This window comes from Branchiostoma belcheri, unplaced genomic scaffold, assembly GCF_001625305.1.
Source record: "Branchiostoma belcheri isolate BF01 breed outbred unplaced genomic scaffold, Haploidv18h27 scaffold3, whole genome shotgun sequence".
NCBI lineage: Eukaryota > Metazoa > Chordata > Leptocardii > Amphioxiformes > Branchiostomatidae > Branchiostoma > Branchiostoma belcheri.
The window spans coordinates 4,891,198-4,915,273 of record NW_017803909.1 but is presented as its reverse complement, the minus strand read 5'-3'; the positions used below and the strand labels follow the sequence as shown (position 1 = coordinate 4,915,273).

Here is a 24,076-nt window from a genome sequence, read left to right as displayed (position 1 = left end):
ATGTAATATAGGAGGCAAGGGATCAGGCCTCATACTACAGTAGTAGTATTTATTTTGTGAACAGAATGAAACGTAAATAGGAAATAATTGAACATTTGCCTACCCTCAAGTAATAAGATAATTTTACTACCTAGGTCCTATTTCACTCAAAGCCTTAAGGAAATAAAAGGACTGGTTTTTATTAGACACATCAACGTATTGATAAGGCCAGTCTACATATGAGCAAAGTTGTAGCTAGATCATCCGTTTAATTTACTACCTGGCTTACATTAGTTTAAATATTTAAACTTAATATTTCAATGGAAAACTCGTTTAACAGTTCCCCATTTTAAAATTCCGGTAGTGAACTTTCGTGCACACACAAAGCAGCGAGGGTCAGAGAAGAACATCGTGTGTCAAAAGCGCCGTCTATCTCTCGTACATTTTATTGCAGTTGACTAAAAGAATGGCGTTAACGTTATCAAAGATCTATCTCCAAGCAGATTTATCAATCCGGTGGCATGACAGCTGGCCAAAAATTTTCGGCTTTAGGCAACTGTAAGTCCAGGGGTGCCAAGAATTAATCAGAATTTTACGGAATTCATACGATCCTTACTAGAAACATATGAAGTTTACAGAATACATGCTATCCATTACGCGGAAACATACGAAGTTTACGGAATACATACTATCCATTACGCGGAAACATACGATCCTTACTAATTTGGGGTCATTTGGTGACTTGCCGCATCGGTCACCGGTTCCACCGTTTCCCAGCATTGCCCTTTTGATCTAAAATACAGGCTACTATGTCGTGAAAGAAGTCTGCATAAGGTGCTGTTTGGGATATAATTAAATACGATCCTTACTAATCAAATTAGTAAGGATCGTATGTTTTCCACGTAATTGATCGTATGCATTCCGTAAACTTCGTATGTTTCTAGTAAAGATCGTATGAATTCCGTAAAATTCTGATAAATTCTTTGGCACCCCTGAAGTCTACTGTGCTCTACTTGAAAATCATTATACGTCATGTAACGTTACTAACTAAAGTAATCGATTTTAATGACTCCTTCTGTGCAGTACCAATACAGCCGCCAGGCAACTTCTAGTGATAAACGCATTATGTTTGCTGCAATTATTAATCTAATCGCAAGAGGTCGCTTTTGTACCATGGAGAGGCTGTTGTGTTGTTGTTCGTTTATGATACAGTACAATTACTTCCGGTTTCGAGGACGCCACCATAGCAGGCTCAAGCTACCTCGCAGTGGAAGAAGCGTAGCTTGGTACTCAGTAGTAAGTACATTTCTTTCTTTTCACTCGATTTTGGCGTGTGTAAGTGCTTGAGGTCTCGAAGGTTCCTCTCCAGGCAACATTAAACCCGGCACGGCGAGCGTTTGTTGAACCATGGAGGTAGAAGAACACCAACCAGCGATCGATACTGGCTTGTCCAGAGTTCAAAAACCATTGATAAAATCTCGTTAAAATCGATATCAACTCGAGATTAAACTTCACACTGCTACAGTGTCAAGTACAACCATCAGTGCAACGCGTAGTGCACTCTAAAGTACCGAAAATAACAACTTGTAAATGCTTCCAATCTAAGTGGCCATTGTCATGATTGTGGCTAGCTTGTAATGTAAATACAGCGTGCATTGTAACTGACCAGCGTGGACCAGCTGTAGCAGAATCTCAAGCGAACAACTACAATTAAGATATAACGTTAACACAGTTAGAATTTATTAGTATTGTTGCTGTTTTTGTTGCAATGTTGCACCTTAGTTCATCTTCAAAGGTTTTATTCCAATTCCAAATAATGTTCTGTGTGCCCTTTGTTCTTCCTGGTGTTACTTCACTACTTTACTGATAAAACCTGTAACGTTACTTCCTGTTAACTTCTCTTTCAGTTTCACATTTGTTTTTAACTCTTCAACTTTTACATGCATGTTGCTGCTCTGCTCTAAAACCTGACTTCCATCAGTTCCCCCAGGTGCAACTCCTGACAGAACTGTTCCAAGAATGACTGAAGAAGAACCTGTCAATAAGAGACACAAAGGTTTGTTCCCATTTATGAGTCTATTGTTTCCAAAATAACCTCAGCCTGATTTAATACAAGTACCATTCAGTCAGAGTATGCATGCAAGCAGTGGTCCGAAACTGTGCCGTGTCTACTGAATGTACTTAAATGTCATCAAACTTGAAAGATCCATGGATTCGTGTGTGAAGATGACACTGTCCAACATTTGAGTTTGGATCGCTCTTTAACTGTAATGTTACACTATGTGATGAATAGTTGGAGTTTCACACAAAAGTTGAGTGAGATTAGGACATTATCAAAAGTGCTCCCAGAAATGTTCCACACAGTCTGATGGTGAAATGAAATGATTTGAAGTTTGTCTTGATGCTGCAGGAGATGGAGACTCTGCCCTGGCAGGTGCAGTAGAAGGGATGCTGAGAGGACCTGTCATCAGGATGGACAGGGAGAGGAGACAGGAGGCCCCCCGGGTTGGTCCTGACAGCGCCCCCCCTGCCAACGGTAACTCTGCTCTCGCTGCAGCTGTGGAGGGGATGCTGAGGGGACCAAACGTGGAGCTGGAGGAACAGAGGAGGGTGGAGGCACCTGTGGTGGGCCCCAGGGGGGTCCCGTCTAAGGAGGTGTGTTGGGGGCCAGGACATGCAGAAAAGGGTAAGTAGAACAGTTATATACAGGTATTAGGGTGCAAAATACCCACCTTGAAAAACTGAACTCTTGCAGGCCTAACATTTAAGACTGATGATGACTCTTCATTTGGAACCAAGAATTCAAGTAGTGTAGGACTTTATACTACTAATAACAGTTAAACTGTAAAATCAATGAAGCTCAATTCATGGCAACATGATGTTTTTCCTTCACAGTTGTAACTGACTCCATGCAAGAGGGCAAAGATGAGACTGATGCACCAATCTACAGTATTGGAGTGAGGAGGTAAGTTTGGGTTCCTGACTTTGAACCTGACAAATTACATGGACAGTAGCAGTGACTGTACATGTGAACTGCTGCAGTGTTTTAGTACATGCATATTTGATGTACGTTGTATATATTTTTTTCCTGCATGCACAGAGCCCCACCCCAAGCAGAACTTGTGCGGGAGCTCCCCAGTTATGGGATGAACCATCCCCAGCGGGGTCTGTGCCTGGTGTTTGACAACGAGGAGTTCCACTGGACGACGAAGATGAACCGGCGCCGTGGCTCCCACGTGGACGCTGCCAACCTGAAGGCGCTGTTTGAAGGCCTGGGCTTTTCTGTGGAAGTTCTGAAGGACAAGGAGATCACAGAGATCAGACAAATCGTGCACTCAGGTAGTTTGAACAAGATATAACATTATAGCTCTTAGCCTTTTGTTTCCTTTCAGGATATAAGGTGTAAAGTTTTCTTGGAATGACAAGATGCAAGTGAAAACTTGTCTTGCTTTCAACAGGGACATTTCAGGCCCTACTACTAGTCTACTAGTGGCAGTTTCAATAGCAATGATCACGATAGAGGCAATATCTTTTCCTTGGCTAAAGGACTTTTTATAGTCCCATCTACCTGTGGACGATGACAATGTGACAATATTCACCATTTTATACTTAAAGTATAATTATCTTTCTTTCCATCGACAACTCTCAGCTGCCCTGAAGTATGACCACAGCCAGTCGGACTGTTTTGTGTGTGTGTTTCTGAGTCACGGGGAGGACGGCATGATCTACGGGTACAACGGCACTGTGCCGATCAAGGAGCTGACTGACATGTTCCGAGCTGACATGTGCACTACTCTCAAGGGGAAACCCAAACTCTTCTTCATTCAGGTCAGCAAATACGTAACAATGTGGCTCTGGATGATGTTGTAATACAGTTGTATGTATGGGGCACATTATATTGAAACTACAGGATTGTTTTGCTAGGTTGGTAGAACCCCATTTTATAAACATTGCACCAATCTGTATTATTGATCATGCATTCTTTTAGAAAACCTATCTTAGAGACATTTTCCTAGTTCCTTGAATCTACAGATTTGTTACACCTCTCTTCATCGCAACTTCAATGTATGTAATAAAATATGAGCTTAGTGTGCAACACATGGAAGTGTTCTTGGGTTTCTGATGGTGAAGTTTTTGTTCAGGCGTGTCGGGGAGCCAAGCATGAGATTCCCGTTGAGCCGTCAGATGAGCCTGATGGTCCAGTGGGAGGCGGGGAGGCAGAACCCATGGACGTGGTGGACACCGGTGTGAGGCCCACCCTGCCCGCTGGAGCAGACTTCCTCATGGCCTACTCTGTGTCTGAAGGTGACCTTTGATTATTACTCACTTGTTTGAAAAACTGCTGCATTAGCTCACAAAACCATCCTGGAACTGTAGATCTAACACAGTTTCAGAATGTTGCGAACATGCTGATCCCTATGTTCTATGACTTGCTGAACTGGTCCATGGCGTGAACTCCATCGTCTCTTGAGACAGAAGGATGCCAACAATCATTGTGGCTTGGACTTTGCTTGTATCATCTTTTTCATAAGTGAGCTATAGTCTTCTATAGAATGACTTGAAAATTTTGTTTTCTGGTTGGGCTCATTAACCTGTCATTTCAACCTCTCCATCTTCATGATTTTTCAGGTTTCTACTCCCATCGCGACACGGTGAACGGTTCGTGGTATGTCCAGGACCTGTGTGCAGCGCTGAGGCAACACGGATCCAACATGGAGATCCACGAGGTCCTGGCGCTGGTCAACCGGATGGTGTCGTGCCGGGAGGTGGAGCGCACCACGGACCAGCGGTCACTCGGCATGAAACAGATGCCCTGCTTCCTGTCCATGCTCACCAAAAGGCTGGTTTTCACACCCAAAAACTGATCACGTCTCATACTCTCATACTAGATTTGAAAACATTATTAATATTGATAAAATATAAAGGGGAAGCTACTACCAATCTACATGTATTTGGAAATTCCAATGGTACTTATTCATAAGATTCTATTGATGACTGAAAACAGTCAAAATGCTCTAGGATTAATCGCTGCAGTAAAAATACAGCTAAATGCAGAAAATCGTACTATTAAAGAAAACATTTTTGGATAACACACACACAGAAGTATCCAGTTTACTGTGCATTGTGTAAGCATGTGCACACACACACATAGACACACATACAAACACACACACAAACATATCCAGTTACTTACAAATAACGTTACATTGTGTACTTTCCTCGATTGACAATTCTCATGATGTAGAATTGTCTGCTTTTAAACATTCCACTGTTGTCAAACTGCATGTTCTATACTTTGCAGCCTGTAGCTCTGTCTTTACTAAATGAATTTTGCTAGATTTAGATATAGTATATTTTTCTTACATTCCTGTCTAAAGTGATGGTTGGGGATTTAGAAAATATTTTGATATACAGGTTTCGGGAATCATGAACAATTACTGTACAATCACTTAATGCAAATTTTGAAATGACTCCATTGAGTTTTTACAAGAGAAACTACACATAGTTCCAAACTTTTCTGCATTGTATGGATTAGTTATATATAAAGGAGCTGAAGTTTTGTTGTGGGTACTTAAGAATATCATAAGCCATCGTGATACCCAGTTTCAACTGGGCTTAACTTGGGAGGGGAATAAGGTATGATCGATTGAATAATGAACAGCAGGGCAAACTATAGTATAAGCTGATGCTTAGTCATGATGTCTTACACATGTACTGCCTGTTGATACTTCTCACTGCAAAAGTTTTTAGCCTGCATCATCTACCTTACTATATATAAGACACCAAAGAGATCTAAGACTTGTTCTATATACAAACTGTACAGTTACTGCACTAGTATATCATATGCACATGTCAACTGTGAATAGAATGTGAGTTGTTATCACAGAAAAGAATTAACTTCTCTGTTTAGCTTTTTTCTAGTAAACATCGTGTCTAGCTAGTGCCTTGTATAACACATTACTCTGAAATATCTCTAGGTTAAAGTACCAAAAGAACTGCTTGGCATTGCTACACTACCAGTATACACTATGCACTACAGTATTTATCTTTTGCCTGGTAGTCTTTGAACAATGGAGAAGGGTATCCTTTCAAGATTTTAACATTCCAATAAATCCAGTTTTAACTCTGAGGATTTTTGCTGTGTTATTCCTATAACAAATCAGAAAATAATTTAGAAGAACTGTGTCAGAGGTATTCTCTCATTCAAGACAATATGTACACTTTTTTAGTTTTTATGTACTTATTACAACATATTATATTACTTACTTACTTATCCTCTTCATCACTTAGGCCACAGCAAGGCACACATTTTTATGGATGACATCAGCGCACGCATTAACTTTTGCCTGATTTGGGGGAAAAAATAAACTTTGTTGCCTTCTGACAGCGGTCAACATGCCGAAAATGGGCCAAGATGTCTGCTGCCATGTCGGAAGGTGGATGGCAGATAAATATGAAGAGAGGAGACAAGAAAAGACTCTGATTTAAGTTGTGTTTTTTTACTTTGATGCAGTGATATGTGGTTGTGTATATGTTCCCACTGAATCAAAACCATTTGTACCACGATTGAGTCAAATTTTAAAATGTAGGAACCTTGTTTTTTTGGGCTCGTCTTGTTTTTTTCGCCTGCTCGCATTAGATTTGGAGTCTGCGGAGGATGTCATCCATGAAATTTATTTGCTGTGGCCTTTAAGTGACGTGAGGCGTGGATTTACTTGACTCAGGCAGCGTTTCTAAGCTCTGTTAGAGAAAATCTGAAGATCACAGGTATGGCTCTTTTGTATTGTGTTAGACCCTGTCGAAATTTGCTCATTTATTTTCCCCATTACAAAGACAAATGTTTTGCGGCCATTATTATTATTATTATTATTCAAATACATGTAAAATCAAAGTAAGTAAACATTTAGGCCATTCCATGCACAGGTGGGTTTGGGTACATGTTGGAATTACTGGTCAGTGAACTTTTATATCAGCTGATTACAGTACCTCTATTAGACATATTTGCTGGACATCTGCAGTTCTTCATTACATTACACGATCACAAGTATGTGAATGATCCGAATTGTTGGTCTCAAAACATAAGTGTTTGAAACTGATGTGCGGATGTGCAGAAAGATTCGGTGTAAGAGGATCCGTTTTCCATATCAATTCATCAAGTCTTCTGGTGTTTAAACTGAATACACTATTAACTGTCTGCATCTTAACATTATCTAATGCCCATCCAAGTTTGCCATAGTGTTTGACAGGGTCAGTCTTAATCATGACGATAATGCAAATGATAATGCAAAGCTATACATTTATCGTCCTTTGGTTCTCTTCACAGTCTAGTCGCGCTACCTAGCGAAATGTATTCAATGTGCAGTGTATGTTACGACGCGTGGCCGATGTTGAAATAAACGTCACGTAACAACACGAAATGTCGAGCTTTATGTAATGTGAACAAAAGAGAGTCACGTTCAAACGTGTGGTAAGATGAACAAACAAGGAAGAGTTTTTAGTTATTTATTTGGCGAGTTACTTATATCTAGCGAAGAAAGGGGAATAAATAAAATCGGTCATAAACCTGGAAGAAAAGAGCGCAAATTGTACAAAGCAGCTGCAAAATTAGCAAATATATGCCTCAAACTGAAAAAAACAAACGATACTTAGGTCACAGAATGCCAAAATCCATTCCAAAGGAAGAGAAGAAAATGTGAAGGAATGAAAATGAAGAGTCTTATTTACCGTGCCAATAAAATATTACTTTGTGTATTTAGTCATTTGTTCAACCCTTAGGACCACCTAGATTTCAAATGAAGGCAATTTGTTTTTATTCGCACGATTGCATCAGTTATTGGGTTCTCAGTGGATGTCATCCATATAATCAAATCAACATGGCCTAACTTAATTATCTAATTGAGAATATGTAAATTACGATGATTACTTATCAGGTGGTTAGACCACGCTGCTGCTTACAGCCAGAGCAAGATGGCAAGTCACGGTGCTTGGACAGGGAAGAACTCGGCGGTTAAAATTCGTCTTTTAAGACGAGCTACGTCCGTTTAAGGAGGTGAGTCGCATTTAACATTGTCCTTTATGTTCTCGTATTTGGTCCGAACTCGTTGCAGTTCGTTGGGGTCGTGTGGCGCCGCAACGACAGAGCGTTCGGCTCAGAACCACGAGGTCCCGGGTTCGAACCCTGCCATGTCACCGATCTTGTGCCCTTGGAAAAGGCACTTTACACGCCTTTCATGGATGGAGGCCTAAGCGAACCCCGTCTCGTATTAGCCACAAAAAAGCAGCAGCATCTTCAGCTAGGTGGCTGCCTCACAATGAAAGAAGAAAAAAGAAGAGATAGAATGAAGCTAAAACGCAGAATGGCGTAAATTATTTGCGCCGGTGAGGATTCCCTGTGTTTAAACCGGTGCACTAAACGCTGCCGTTCGGGGATGCTATTTTCATGTCCGTTTTGAACTAACATGACTACATTAGATACGCTAGTTTCTTCCTCTGAATTTTTTGACTGATTTATATGTGTTATGTAAGCTATCTTTTCCCATAATGTTCTGTCAATTTAAGATGTGCTTGAATGATGTTGAACTTTAACATGTTTGAACAGCATTCTGTGTGATGTTGGTGACTGTTCTGATGTATTGTATGTGAGATGTACTTTGATTTTTCCATGGTCATCATATTATATGTTTTCCTAATAATATGTTCTTGACTTTTGATTGAATGTTGACTGCAATTCTGCTCTGTTCTTTAACCACTCGGAATTTGCTCTTGCCCCCGACCCAAAGCAGGTTTTAGAACTCAAACAAATAATCTGAATTTTGCAATGTATGATGCTCTGTGAGTAATTGTTATTATAGCATTTGGCCTGTGATCTTTCTGAATGTGTATTTCTTTTACAACCTAGGCTTGAGATGCTGCTAATGTATAGCTGACATTGTGGGACCTGTCAGCTATCCTGTGTACCTGACCACACTCTAGGACTATTATTCCAGGAGGATATACCTGTTTCTGAAGGACTTGTTACCTATCTACAAGAGAAGAGAACATCGGACTTGACTGTGAGTTGGCTTTTATTTATAAACTCTTTCAAAAATGGGGTCTGCATGCCGCAATGCGTAACCAGCCATTTCAGTAGGTTTGCATAATGGAAAGTCAGGTCAATCTATTCACCATTAAACTCTCATCTATGTGATAAAACGTCCAGCCAGTTACAAGTGAACCATATAAAAAGTGGTCGTTGCTTAGTTGAAGCATTTAGTCCATGGGCCGAGACCGTTTTTTTGTACCACCGAGACGCTTATGCCATAAACAACGTGAAAATGACTTATTTTTGCACTTTTCAGCTACTTTCCTACCAAAAATAGTTAATTTAAGAAGCCTATAAGTTATACCATTTATATAAGTCATAAGCGACCGAACACCTGTGGTGTTTCTGCCACTGTAGCAACTTTCGAGCGCGTTTATCGCGAATGACAGTTTACATTACAAAAAAGATAGCTAACACCAGGAATGGACGAAAGTAATCGATGAAAACAAACGCGCAATTCATGGAGAAAGGAAGAAATCCTACCTCTTTAGGCTTGATGGTGCTTCGGAACCTGAAAGAAACTATTCAAGTTAGATGTGGGCCTTTATTTGCTGGTGAAAATTGTTTTGTTGTTCGTTTTTGTGGAGAGAAATCCTGTTATGTGACCGTCTCGTAGCGCGGTCAGCCTTCGAATGGTACTGAATTCGAATCTAAACAAAATTGCTGCTTAGCAACCACTTGTTGTCGCACATTCGAACCTGTAAACAACCCTGTTGCTTAGCAATTTTTCGTTCTCACGGATTCAAATTTAACGGTCTTCGAGCGCAGTGTACGGGGACAATCAGACACGACCGATGAAAACAAACGCACAAAACATGAAAAAAAGAAAGACAATCCTACCTATTTTAGGCCTACAGGTTCCCAAGGTGGTGAAAGAAACTATTTGTGTTAATATGTGTGCCTTTATTTGCAATTGAAAAGTGTTTGTTCATTTCCTTCAGACCGTTCCTGTTGTGTGGGCGCCTTTTTTCCGTGTGAACGAAAGTAATCGATGAAAACAAACGCTCAATTCACGAAGAAAGAAAGAAAATCCTACCTCTTTAGGCTTGGTGGTGTTTCAGGACCTGAAACAAACTATTTATGTTAATGTGTGCCTTTATTTGCTGGTGAAAATTGTTTTGTTGCTCGTTTTCTTGGGACAAATCCTGTTGTGCGACCGCCTCCTAACACAGCAAGTCTTCGAATGATACCGAATTCGAACATGTAAACAACTTTGCTGCTTAGCAACCACTTGTTGCCGCACATTCGAACCTGTAAACAACCCTGTTGCTTAGCAAATGTTTGTTGTCACGGATTCAAATTTAACGGTCTTCTAGCGCAGTGTACGGGGACAATCAGACACAACCGATGAAAACAAACACGCAAAACATGAGGAAAGGAAAGAAAATCCTACTCTTGACAGGTGCCCAGGTCCAGAAAAATGATATATCTTAAATTTTTACCTTTATCTTGTTGTGTGACCGCCTCCTGGCACGGTTATTTCTCAGATGGTGCCGAATTTGAACCCGTAAACAACCTTGCTGCTTACCAACCGCCTGTTGTCGCGCATTCATATTTTACGGTCTTCTAACGCAGTAACGTTACACACCAATAACGAAACCAACCGATGAAAATAAGCGCGCAAAACACGGGAGAAGGTAAGAAAATCCTAGATACTTGGGCCTAAAGCTGTCTAAGGACATGAAGTAAATGATTTATGTTGTAAATGTGTGGCTTTATTTACTATGGATAATCTAACGGTCTTCTAGACTATCTCAGTACACACAGAACAAAACCGATCTCGAGCGATGAAAACAAGCGCGTAAAACACGAGTAAAGGAAAGAAAATCCTACCTCTTTTTAGGCCCACAGGTTCCCATGGTCTTGAAAAAATGATTTATGTTAAATGTGTGCCTTTATTTGCTGTTGAAATGTATTTTTTGTTTTGTTGATCCTTTTCTTGGGGAAGATCTTGTTTTGTGACCGCCTGCTATGCTAGCACGGTCAGTTTTCGAATGATACCGAATTCGAACATAAACAACCCCTGTTGCTTAGCAACTGTATGTAACCTCAGATGACCCCAGGTGTGCCATTTGCTCTAGAACGTCTCACGCGAATGAAGAAGCTGGCATAACGCATTTCTATGTCTATAAAATCACAAACGGGGCCTTGGGAACCTGTAGGCCTAAAAAGAGGTAGGATTTTCTTTCCTTTACTCGTGTTTTACGCGCTTGTTTTCATCGCTCGAGATCGGCTTTGTTCTGTGTGTACTGAGATAGTCTAGAAGACCGTTAAATTATCCATAGAAAATAAAGCCACACATTTAAAATCTAGGATTTTCTTTACTTTTCTCGTGTTTTGCGGCCTTATTTTCATCGGTTGGTTTCGTTATTGGTGTGTAACGTTAGTGCGTTAGAAGACCGTAAAATTTTAATGCGCGACAACAAGCGGTTGGTAAGCAACAAGGTTGTTTACAGGTTAAAATTCGGCATCATCCGAGGAATAAACGTGCTTCGAGGCGGTCACACAACAAGATAAAGGAAAAAATTTAAGATATATCATTTTTTGGACCTGGGCACCTGTGAGGAGGAAGGATTTTCCTTCCTTTCCTCGTGTTTTGCGCGTTTGTTTTCATCGGTTGTGTCTGATTGTCCCCGTACACTGCGCTAGAAGACCGTTAAATTTAAAAACGTGACAACAAACAATTGCTAAGCAACAGGGTTGTTTAGTGGTTCGAATGTGCGACAACAAGTGGTTGCTAAGCAGCAAAGTTGTTTACATGTTCGAATTCGGTATCATTCGAAGACTTGCCGTGTTAGGAGGCGGTCACACAACAGGATTTGTCCCAAGAAAACGAACAACAAAACAATTTTCACCAGCAAATCAAGGTAGCCTGGGTACCATCCCCAGTAGTATATTCGCAAACTCTATAACTGGGTCTGGACTTGCACACATATGTAGCGTCTGGAGTCTAAATATTCGTTCAGATTTTGAACGAGCGCGCTGATTGGTCCTACTCGTCTAAGCCCTTTTTTGGGTGTGTACATATTAGGTAAGGGCTGTTCGGATGTCCGAACGGCGACGTTAGCGTCCGTTCGAACGTCCGAACGCCTTATCATCAACATGTCCGACGGCGAACCGAACGCTAAAGCGCACATGATATAGCCGTAGTCAGTCTTTCCGCGATAAATCATCAACATGGCTGACGCACAAGCCGCTCAGCTCACGGAGGTTGATGTTGACCTTGCAATCACGTCCGTTTTGGACGATTTAGACGGAATATCGTCGCTCAAAAATGAGCAAAAAGATGCATTGAATAATTTCGTTCGTGATGTTTTGGGCGTCCTACCGGTAAAAAAAAGAACGCACCGAGAAAAGGAACACTCGCGCGAAGATCTGTGCTTACAAAACAACAAACATCACTTGAATAATGCAGGTGCGCCATTGGCCGTCGCCTCTGAGGCTCAGCCAATCAAATGAAGCCCCGCTGCTCGGGCTAGCTCATTACGTGACGTCATGACCAATCGTTTTATATGTGTGCAAGTCCAGACCCAGTTATAGAGTTTGCGAATATACTACTGGGGATGGTACCCAGGCTAAAATCAAGGCGCACATGAACATAAATAGTTTGTTTCAGGTCCTGGAGCACCAGCAAGCCTAAAGAGGTAGGATTTTCTTCCGAGCGTTTGTTTTCATCGATTACTTTCGTTCACGGCGCCCACACAACAGGAACGGTCTGAAGGAAATGAACAAACACTTTTTAATTTGCAAATAAAGGCACACATCTTAACACAAATAGTTTCTTTAACCACCTTGGGAACCCGTAGGCCTAAAATAGGTAGGATTGTCTTCCTTTTTTTTTTCATGTTTTGCGCGTTTGTTTTCATCGGTCGTGTCTGATTGTCCCCGTACACTGCGCTCGAAGACCGTTAAATTTGAATCCGTGACAACAAACAATTGCTAAGCAACAGGGTTGTTTACTGGTTCGAATGTGCGACAACAAGCAGTTGCTAATAGTCCGTCACACAGATACCGCCATCTTTTTTTCGCGCAATGATTTCTGGGAAGGGCCAGGGGGCAAATCGCCGTGGGGGGGATTCAGCGAGCGCGGTGTCCTTACGCCATCTTTCGACATTCACGCGAGTAGCAGCACCTCAATTTGCCGACAACCGAAAGGTATGCATGGATTTTGTTGCTTTAGAATATTACACTTTGTATTTAGCGTTGTAAATAAACTATCATAAACGTTGAAATATCAATTCATCTTGAAAACAGACAAATGTGAGCAAAAACTACCGATCAACTTGTTGACCTTTTCAAGTATCCGGCTAGGACAGTAAGCGTAATGTCTCCAAGCAGATGTGGGATCTGACGCGGTTTAATTGCTTTGCGTGTGTTTTTGCAACATTCAGTAGATATACTCAATAGTTCACATATTAGGAGATGCGGTATTAAAACGTGAACTATTAGCGAGACATACTAAATGTTGCAAAAACACGCGCAAAGCAATTAAACCGCGTCAGATCCCACATCTGCTTGGAGATTAACGGATCACTTTTTAACACTGCAGTGCTATCAAGCAGATGGGTGGGGGAGATCACTGCGCAGTGTATGGCTGCAACAACGATAGAAGGTACCCTGAAAGGTATGACTTATCTTTTTTATTTGAATTTTCTTACTAGTGCTAGGTAGGGAAAAATATAATTACATCTTATTGTTTGTGTCAATTATGATTGCTAACTGGCATTGAATATAATATATTAGTTTCATATCAGAAAAGCTTTGATGGAAATGCTCTCTTTTGCTTAGAATTTGACTATCTATTATTGTTTTCTTTATAGGTATGTGTTGAAGCCACATGTCAAAACCCTACGGTTTTATGGATGCCCCAAGGAGCTAAGACATAAGTGGACAAAACTGATCAACAGGGAAAGGTTCAAGGTGACATCATCTACCCGGGTTTGCAGCAACCACTTCAAGGAGGGGAAGAAAACTGTTACCAACCCACTTCCTACACTTTATCTCAAGGGTTTAGAAAAGAAAGCTGGAAAGCGACGGGAGGTCGTAAAGCATGACCTGCCCTCTAAGTCTAAGAAGCCAAAGGTTGAAAGTTCAAATGAATACTTTGTTGATGATCATTCTTATGCTTGTATGCAACCATGTCCTGATAAGTCGCTTGACGAACATTCCTACAGTTCTAAACATCATGCTTCTGTGCAGCCATGTACTAGTGTAAGTACTAGTATGTCAGATGAGTCGCTTGACGAACATTCCTACAGTTCTAAACATCATGCTTCTGTGCAGCCATGTACTAGTGTAAGTACTAGTATGTCAGATGAGTCGCTTGACGAACATTCCTACAGTTCTAAACATCATGCTTCTGTGCAGCCATGTACTAGTGTAAGTACTAGTATGTCAGATGAGTCGCTTGACGAACATTCCTACAGTTCTAAACATCATGCTTCTGTGCAGCCATGTACTAGTGTAAGTACTAGTATGTCAGATGAGTCGCTTGACGAACATTCCTACAGTTCTAAACATCATGCTTCTGTGCAGCCATGTACTAGTGTAAGTACTAGTATGTCAGATGAGTCGCTTGACGAACATTCCTACAGTTCTAAACATCATGCTTCTGTGCAGCCATGTACTAGTGTAAGTACTAGTATGTCAGATGAGTCGCTTGACGAACATTCCTACAGTTCTAAACATCATGCTTCTGTGCAGCCATGTACTAGTGTAAGTACTAGTATGTCAGATGAGTCGCTTGATGAAAAATTAAAAGAACTTGTAGAAAAACAGCAGAAGGAAATTGAAGAGCTAAACAAGAAAGTTAAGGAACTACAACATTTTGGAATTCATCAGATTAAGGATTCAGACAAAAAAATGAAACTGCACACAGGGCTAGTAAACTATGGCAAGTTCAGATGGGTATTCAACGAAGTCAAAGACAACCTCTCTCAGTTACAATACTACAAAGGACAACAAAGTCAGTCTGAGAAGAAGTACCAGACTGCAGGCTGTAAAAAGCCTGGGCCTTCACGCCTCCTCAGCCCAGAGGATGAGTTGTTGTTAACCCTCATGAAGATCAGAATGAATCTGCTTGAGGATGATTTAGCTTTACGCTTTGGAATCAGTACATCACTAGTGTCACGCATCATATCTACATGGGTACCGCTATTAGGTAAAGAGTTGGCAGGCTTGGTTTACTGGCCACCTTCGGAAGCTATTGAGCAGTACATCCCTGAATGCTTCAAGAAATGGCCACGCATTCGTGCCATTCTTGACTGTACGGAAATCCCCGTTCAGAGACCATCCTTGGCTAAGGCAAATTCACAAATCTACAGCAACTACAAAAGTAGACCTACTGCGAAAACTTTGGTAGCGTGTACACCGGGTGGGACAGTTTCATTTGTATCAGCTTCAGCAGGAGGGTCTATGTCAGACAAGAGACTTGTTGAAAGGTCATCGATTATTGATAAGTTTGCTGTGGGGGATGTTTGTATGGCCGATAGAGGCTTCAACATTCAGGACTTATTGGCAGTCAAGGGGGTACAGCTGGTCATACCACCGTTCCTGCGCAAGGGGAAACCACAACTCTCAGTAAAAGACAATATCAAGACGAAGCATGTAGCTAGTGCCCGTATACATATTGAAAGGGTAATCGGTCGCATGAAAGAATTCCGTATACTATCCAGTGAGTACCCACTAGACATGCTAGACATTCTGGACAATGTGTTGATCATATGTGCTGCACTTGTGAATCTACAGCCGCCCTTAGTACCTCTGAAGTAAGATGAAGAGCATGCATTAAAAAGGATTTGAAGGAAAACAACTTATTGGTGCATGTAGAATGTAGAATCCTAGTGGTAAGGAGCCTAGTGGTAAGAAGGTTTTGGGTTGTTCACATAGTACACAGTACGTACATCTGAACATGAAGTGCTGAAGTTCACATTGCACTGTATTATAAAGCAGAAGTACAAAAATGTCCCAAACTTCACAGAGTTTGATACATGAACAATAGTCATAATACATGTACATGTATCAAGATTGTCATTTATAACAGTAGAACAGATATCCAATAGAAATGCATATGCACAGTTATGCACATTCAGCAGCTGCAATATGGAGAATAGGCTATTACTACTCAGCTGCTATAATTCTAAAAAGCTTGTACATTATTTTGGTATTTTTTGTGGAGAAATGTGAAGAAAATTTAAAAATAAATTAAAACGTTTGTGAGCACTTGTAATTGTCATTGTCATTGTCACTTTGTACATGTACATATATATATATGCTAAAAATGAGACTTAAGTACCTTGCACACAAATCTTATGACTAGCCAACATCTATACTGAAATCCTTAAAAACGTGACAATTTTAGATGACAGACTGAGGAGAGATGACAGACTGAGGAGAGATGACAGACTGAGGAGAGATGACAGACTGAGGAGAGATGACAGACTGAGGAGAGATGACAGACTGAGGAGAGATGACAGACTGAGGAGAGATGACAGACTGAGGAGAGATGACAGACTGAGGAGAGATGACAGACTGAGGACAGATGACAGACTGGGATGGAGAGTACAATTCAGGGCTTACAACTTCTCTGTAAAAGACATGTGCCTTTGCCAGGGCATTTTGCATTAGAGTTGCATCAAACTTAACTTCTTGTACAAACAAATTGTCGTGGTGAGTTGTGGTTTTTAAGACAAAGTACCCAGTCTGAGCCTGAAGAACAAACATCTGTGCTTGTAGCTGGTAGTTGTATTTATGAGTTGAATTCAGCACAATGTTTCCATCGTCTGTGACCTGTAGACACGTTCCATTGTGTTTTGCATATTGTGTGACTGTCAGCTTACGTAATGTCCAAGGATTTTTCACTTCGACTGGCCTTCTGCCAGCACAACACGAACAAGACACCACAGAGTCAGGTGAGGCTGCAAGGATGGGACACCTAGTTGACACAATCAGACCAGTCCGTTCGCATGTGAAATTTTTGTGTTTTCTGCTCTCTTTGTGAACGAAGTGTTTCACTGCTGTTTCTTCTCTGGCAATGCCCCATGATGTGGCAGGTGAAGTAAATGGTGTTGTACCCATAATGTCGTTTAAAACCGAAGTGGCAGAACGAACTATCTTCCCCCCAGAAACCTTGGATGTGCAATCAAACAGTCTAGAAGCAGTTATTCTCCCTTGTCTCTGTTTTGTCCACATGCTTGAGTCCGTCTGCCCTCTTGTTTGCTTTTCAATTACATCTCCCATGTCAGGGTTTACCCTCATCTCAATATCCAGCCGTTGCTGAAAACACTCTTCACTTATTCCTGGATTGTCCTTTTTTATTTTTGTAGCCAGTTCCGGGAGGCTCAGGGGTGTATGTGTCTCACTTGCATAACATTGTTCTGTATGATCAATGTCCTCTAAGCAGGGATGCTGCCTGTAAGGATCTTCCTGCCGTGGTGCATATAAGAGAATCGCACTCATAGGGCCTGTATCCGCCAGACCATCAAGATCATAGTCCTGTATCTGCTTCCTTACACGCTTTACGGGTGGTCTGGGGTCGAAGTTGAATCTCTTGAATGATGTCACTTCGTCATCATGAAGGCACGCTTTCGCCTTTTTGATCCTGATGTTTCTGATTAACTCTGGTTGATGTATGCTGGATGGCCTACCCCATTGTTGGGGTTTTGATGTAACAGATTCTCCATTGGCCACACAGGAGCACACCGAGTACAAGAGAGCGGCGATGTGTTTACATGTTCCTCGTACCCTGCAACACAGGAAATTTTTATGAACTTAATCAAATCCTGATCATGTAATGGCAAGGACATTATATAATGTCCTTGGTAATGGAAACTGTCAGAAGTAATGGTAAGGCCACACCAATTTAATTTGTTGTTTCTCAGATTTTTTTCAGAAAAAGTCAGGAGCGACAGGGCGAAAAAAAAGAAGAAAAAAACAGGCCACCGCACCCAATTATAGCCGGAAATGTTACAATATGAGCCACGAAGTGAACGACTGGTTTATAATTAAAACAATAGATTTTGAACTTTCAATGAAACAAAATTGCATTGTTACATTGAAAAATAGAAAGAAAAGGACTTTTTTCAACTGTTGGGGCCAAAATATGTCTTTCATTGAGCATTTTGCAGTTAATTTAGAACCAAAAATTTTTTTTGCAAATCAGAAAAAAATGGACAGGGCGATCCGAGAAGCAACAAATTAAATTGGTGTGGCCTAATCTATGATTTAAATCACACTTCTAGCTAAGCATAACTATTTTATCAAAACTGGTTTCAATTTTTGCTAAACTATTTTTGCAGAGTTTCATGTTTGTCAGATCAAGTTTGGTTTATACTACTATTACTTTTGCTGTATTCTAACTAACACCAATATCAGATACCACATAATAAGTTTAAGTTTGCTAGTGTCGACTCGATATCTGGATTTGATTTTAAAATTTATTAACATACCCGCCAGGACAATGACAATATGCTGCTTCAACTCCCCAAGTTCTCTCATTCACTATCATCCATCCCAGCCATGGTGATTCTCGAGTTTTCGTTTCACGTCTGACACGTCCCTTGATGAAGGAGTAGTTTATTGATGGAGACACTTTCATGGTGAGCACTCCACTAACATGTCCTGACTTGTGCAGGCTCCAGCCCTCCCTCTTTGCTTCCGTACCATCCGTGAGGAGACTGATGTCTCGGTTGGCTAAAATAATACACAGTTCCGTATTAGTATTTTTAATTACTACAAATATTGTAACACATAGCATACATACAGAATGTAGATATTTGTCTAACATGTTTGTTGCCTGGTACAGAGTTATAACTACCATTGTATTACAAACATTTATGTTCCAATTACAATTGGCTACTCTCAGTCAATGTGTACGTATAAACACTAAATCTAGTTCATGACAACTGTAGAACTAACCTATGTAGGTATATGATGATATGTCTATAGCTTAGTGTATATACTTATATTATAAGTTATATATAACGTTATATATATGTGCTGTATATATGTATATTAACACATAATATACAGTTACAATATATACCCTGGATACCAGACTTCACTAGAGTCCTACCCTAATATGCATCAGAGCATTAATACATACAATATAAATATACTGAAAAAATAATCTGATGTACATGTACCTTTCCTGAAGAAAGTATCTATAGCTGGTGTTGTTAACTGCATCGCTGTCAGATTCTCGGACCAGCCGTTGTTTACCATGTAGGGATGGGGAAGGTTGATAATTCCCCCCTCAAGGGTCAGTTTCCTTTGGATCTCCCGTAGGATGCTCTCTGAGTACGATTGATCATGTTCTCTGACAGAAATGTCCATCCTACTGACGTAGGAACACAGATCAACAAGTTTTTTTTTGTTGGAGTCCGCCGGCACCGGCACATCACGCTCGTGTAGATAAGTCTTCAGTTCGGGTAATGTCCACGTTTCCATTTTTCCCCACAAAAACAACACAAGGTCTAAAAGAAATCCAAATCCGCTTTCAAGTCCCGCTCCGTCTTCCAAAATATTAAATAAGAAAACAAAGAAATACTATCCGCACATGTGAAATCTAACCTGCCTGACCCAGTTTCGTGCCAAACGTTCTAATGCCCCCCAGAGCGTCCCACAATGCATCACGCAGTCACGTGACAAAACAAGATGGCGCTATTGGTAAACAAGTCTATCAGCAATGTTGTTTATGTTCGAATTCAGTACCATTCGAAGACTGACCGCGCTAGTAGACGGTCACACAACAGGATTTCTCTCCACAAAAACGAACAACAAAACAATTTTCAACAGCAAATAAAGGCGCACATTTAACTTGAATAGTTTCTTTCCGGTCCCGAAACACCATCAAGCCTAAAGAGGTAGGATTTCTTCCTTTCTCCATAAATTGGGCGTTTGTTTTCATCGATTACTTTAGTCCATTCCTGGTGTTTAATAGCTATCTTCTTGTAATGAAAACTTTTGAAATAAAACCATTCGCGAACGCGCTCGAAAATTGCTACAGTGGCAGAAACACCACAGTTGTTCGCTTATGACTTATATAAATGGTATAACTTATAGACTTTAGACGTCATTCGGTCACGTGATTACACTAAGAGAGCTACTCATACAGACTTGCTATCATACATCAAAATAAACTCTGGTTATTGCAGATTCAAAAAAATCTATCATGGTAGCACTGGTCCATCTTGGTGGTACAAAAAACGGTCTCGGGCCCATGGACTAATTATGCACCTTGCCATTTCAATTTTGCATAATTTGAAGTCGAACAACGATTTGATATCAAATGTAATGTACGTGAAACCAAGCTGAACAGATGTAAATCGCGCGCGCTGCCTTACAGAATTTAGCATGCGAAGCGTGATAGGGACCTCCCATGCAGACCCTTAAAAATGACAATGAAATATGTTGGAAAGGGCATGTTTGCGATCCTCTGAATTTTTCATCCTAATATTTGGCCATTGTTGAAGCTAAGCCCTCCCTGCTATTTGTTGTCATTTCTGAAAGAGTTCACATTCCTAATATTTAGTTTAAGGTTGTGACTAATCTTTTATTGCAAATATGACGGAGAACACAGTACATTTTCCTATTTAGGAAAGCACTTGTTATGATTGCCTGTTGTTTCATGGGATATATTTTCAACAGCATTTGTGATCAAACTGTTTTCCCGGATATCCTCTTTATCATGATTCGCATGTACCTTTTTAAAGACCATTTCTGTTACTCAAACAGGCCACACCGACTTAATTTTATGGATGACATCCTCTTAAGACCCTTAACTAGTGCACGCGGGCAAAAAAATTCAATGCACGCGCGCAGATGTCATCCATAAAATTAAGTCTGTGTGGCCTTATAATAATGAATGTGAAGAAAAGAAAATCTTACATGGGTGATATGAAACTATCTGGCATGTTTGGGCAAATAAAAGCATTCAAAATGGAAAAATTTCATTATGATCATGAATTCTAGCTGTTAATGCTTACTGGTGAAGATGCTCATGCAGTCAAGATTTGGCATTTTTGGTATCTGACAAAATTGTTTTCTGATTTTAAAAATAATATGATTTGGAACATATGACATTACAAATTGTAAACTTTACTTTCAAGGAAAGTCCAGAATATAAAATGTTAAAAACAACAAAACTGTATTATGATTTGCCCTTTTTAAACTCCTTTCTGAAAATGAAATTGTCCTTTGTGTGATGAAATGTCAATATACATGGTGTAGCAATCATTAATTTAAAATAAAAAAAATTCAAAGATGATAAATGGAATTTTTAAGCACTCAAACACGGTCAAATATGGTTAGAAAATTAGGTGAAACATTGAAAGAGACATTTTTGTGATGATCATGATCAAAGGAAAAAGAATTAATTGATCTAAGAATGACTCTATCCATCCCTAACCCAGAGTGCTCTAAATCTCTGAAATACATTATAAACATTGTGATTTTACGTACTAATTACTATATTCTTTCACTGTAATGTGCTTGCAATTATGAATTTGCAAAAAGCACACAAAAAGCATACAAATCTAGACTCTGATTTACCTAAAATTTATTATATGTTTGTCTCTGGTTGTCAAGTAACAAAAATAACAAGCAGGATTATTCATGTTAACAAAGTCGTTTCACAAACTTGTCTTTTTAAATCATGATAATATTTTAATGATGAGTGGATTTCTGGGAACATAATGGTCACATAATACTTTGGTCACATAATGATTGTTAGGAATATGTCCTATTTTTTTCAGAAAATGGAAAAGGCAATGTTGTGCTTTCTTTTTGTAGAGTGAAATGTACTACAGGTAAACTGTGTGTGATGTTTCAAAGGGAGGAATCAGCAAAACAAAAATGTCTACTAGTCTTTATACAATGATTATAATTACTCTAAAGTCGTTTTCTACTTTTAATGCAGCGAAGTTACAGATAGTGTATAGAAAGAAGGTTAAAAATCAATCTTCAAAGTTGGTATAACTAAACTGTAGATAGAGTTACAGTTAGAGGTTGATAAATGTCCAGTGTCCAGCAGGTATGTCCTAGACAGTAGGGCAGGATTTCTTTCAAGGTCCCGATGGTCTCTGCAAAACATAAATATTACTACGAAGATCATATACTCTCAATTGACTTTCTAAGTTAAAAGAGGTGTGCCTTTTTAGTGAATGAGCACAAATGGACATTCTGGGGCTGTTCTTGTTGCACGAATCTGAATTTTTTTGCTTTCGTCATGTCCAGATTGTTCTCCCATTTATTACTCTGGTGTTTTAAAAATTGAAGTTGACAGTTTTACTTTAAATTCGTCTTTTAAGCAAATGACCACTTAACACCCTGCAAAATATTGGCCCTTTATACACAACTGGGCTAAAAATCCTGATCACCACATACCAAGTACAAATAGGTGTCTCCTTACTTCCTGCAAAGTTTCCGTGCTGTACATGCTTTTAAAGTACGTGTTTAAAGGTTTCCGTGATGTAAACGATATGCCAAAAAAAAGGTACTTTAAAAGCAATCATGAAATTTCATCTGTGTTGGTAGTTACATGTTTAAAGTTAAAACTTTTGGTCCAACAGAAAAATTCTCTCACCTAAAGCTTTCGACCAGTCACTCTGGTTTTCCTCAGTAGACCGACCCAGTGAGGCTTGTCACAAGTGTGACGTCATCAGTGTGACAAGCCTCACTGGGTCAGTCTACTGAGGAAGACCAGAGTGACTAGTCGAAAGCTCTAGGTGAGAGGATTTTTGTGTTGGACAAAATGTTTTAACTTTAAACATGTAACTACCAGCACAGATGAAATTTCATGATAGCTTTTAAAGTATCTTTTTTTTGGCATATTGTATACATCACGGAAACCTTTAAACGCGTACTTTAAAAGCGTGTACAGCACGTAAACTTTGCAGGTATCCAGGAGACACCAGTTTGAACATAAATTTATCATTTGTGGTGGTGGAGTTTTGCCCAGATGTGCTATGGCCAACATTTTGCAGGGCGTTTAAGTGGTCATTTGCTTAAAAGACGAAAGTAAAACTGTTAACTTCAATTTATAAAAAATTGGATTAATAAATGGGAGCACAATCTGTACATGGCCACAGCAAAAACATATTTGTACGACAAGGACAGCCCCAGAATGGTCATTCGCTAAAAAGATGCTCCGGTTAATTCATTTCATAGGAAACAACTAAAAGATATTGTAGATAGACTGTTAGAGAGGTTGAGTTGACATGTTATGGCTTTCTACTTGAAATGTACTGGCCCGCGTTCAGGCAGATACCAGTAGTTTTCAGTGTAAGTTTGAAAATTTTGGCAGGTTTTGACATAGCTGATTCTGTTAAATCTTGTCTGAAAGAACTTTCGAGGGAATAATGGGTGTAGTTTTGTTTTGCTGATTTCTTTGCCGCCAAAAAAAAAACTAATTGGCACCCTCACCTGGTTAATTAATTGGATTAAAGTTTTCCCGCCAAAAAACTTAGTATATGGAGCACTCTAATATGGAGCACTCTAACCTTGAACTTGTGCCCCCCTCCCCACTTCTTCCACAACTCACACAGTATGTTAGTTACACTGTTCCAACACTTTGGACATGTAATTTCTTCGAACACGTAGTCACCACACTTTTGCTACCCAAACACTTAGTTGATCGAGCACAGTTTTTCTGCCACAACAACTTTAGAATAATCTTCCGCTCTCCTGGTTGATCAATGCACTAAGTGTACTCCCCGTGGGATGTCTTTCCGGAGACAATGATGCTTCGAAACATCAGTATACCAGTGCAATTGACTGACCAGGAGAGCAGGAGATAATTCTAAAGTTGTTGTGGCAGAAAAACTGTGCTCGATCAACTAAGTGTTTGGGTAGCAAAAGTGTGGTGACTACGTGTTCGGAGAAATTACATGTCCAAAGTGTTGGAACAGTGTAACTAACATACTGTGTGAGTTGTGGAAGAAGTGGGGAGGGGGGCACAAGTTCAAGGTTAGAGTGCTCCATATACTAAGTTTTTTGGCGGGAAAACTTTAATCCAAT

The 24,076-nt window shown here is 40.0% G+C and overlaps 3 protein-coding genes across 3 annotated transcripts; 2 read left to right on the top strand and 1 right to left on the bottom strand.

Moving 5' to 3' along the window:
• The first annotated feature begins 1,162 nt into the window (after positions 1-1,162).
• On the top strand, positions 1,163-6,112 carry LOC109473955 (caspase-6-like). The gene is made up of 8 exons (XM_019774144.1): positions 1,163-1,275; positions 1,961-2,035; positions 2,390-2,665; positions 2,875-2,944; positions 3,080-3,318; positions 3,629-3,807; positions 4,122-4,284; positions 4,609-6,112. The coding sequence occupies exons 2-8, from the start codon at positions 1,999-2,001 to the stop codon at positions 4,842-4,844; spliced, it is 1,200 nt and encodes a 399-aa protein (XP_019629703.1). The 5' UTR covers positions 1,163-1,275; positions 1,961-1,998; the 3' UTR covers positions 4,845-6,112.
• A 6,956-nt stretch (positions 6,113-13,068) lies between these two features.
• Positions 13,069-15,905, top strand: LOC109474043. Its single transcript, XM_019774258.1, has 3 exons — positions 13,069-13,216; positions 13,611-13,685; positions 13,882-15,905. Exons 2-3 carry the CDS (start codon positions 13,624-13,626, stop codon positions 15,830-15,832), a joined length of 2,013 nt encoding a protein of 670 aa, XP_019629817.1. The 5' UTR covers positions 13,069-13,216; positions 13,611-13,623; the 3' UTR covers positions 15,833-15,905.
• A 508-nt stretch (positions 15,906-16,413) lies between these two features.
• LOC109474044 lies at positions 16,414-19,674 on the bottom strand. The gene is made up of 3 exons (XM_019774259.1): positions 19,204-19,674; positions 18,508-18,751; positions 16,414-17,804 (listed from the first exon to the last, which is right to left on the bottom strand). Exons 1-3 carry the CDS (start codon positions 19,505-19,507, stop codon positions 16,418-16,420), a joined length of 1,935 nt encoding a protein of 644 aa, XP_019629818.1. The 5' UTR covers positions 19,508-19,674; the 3' UTR covers positions 16,414-16,417.
• Between the last annotated feature and the right edge of the window lie 4,402 nt (positions 19,675-24,076).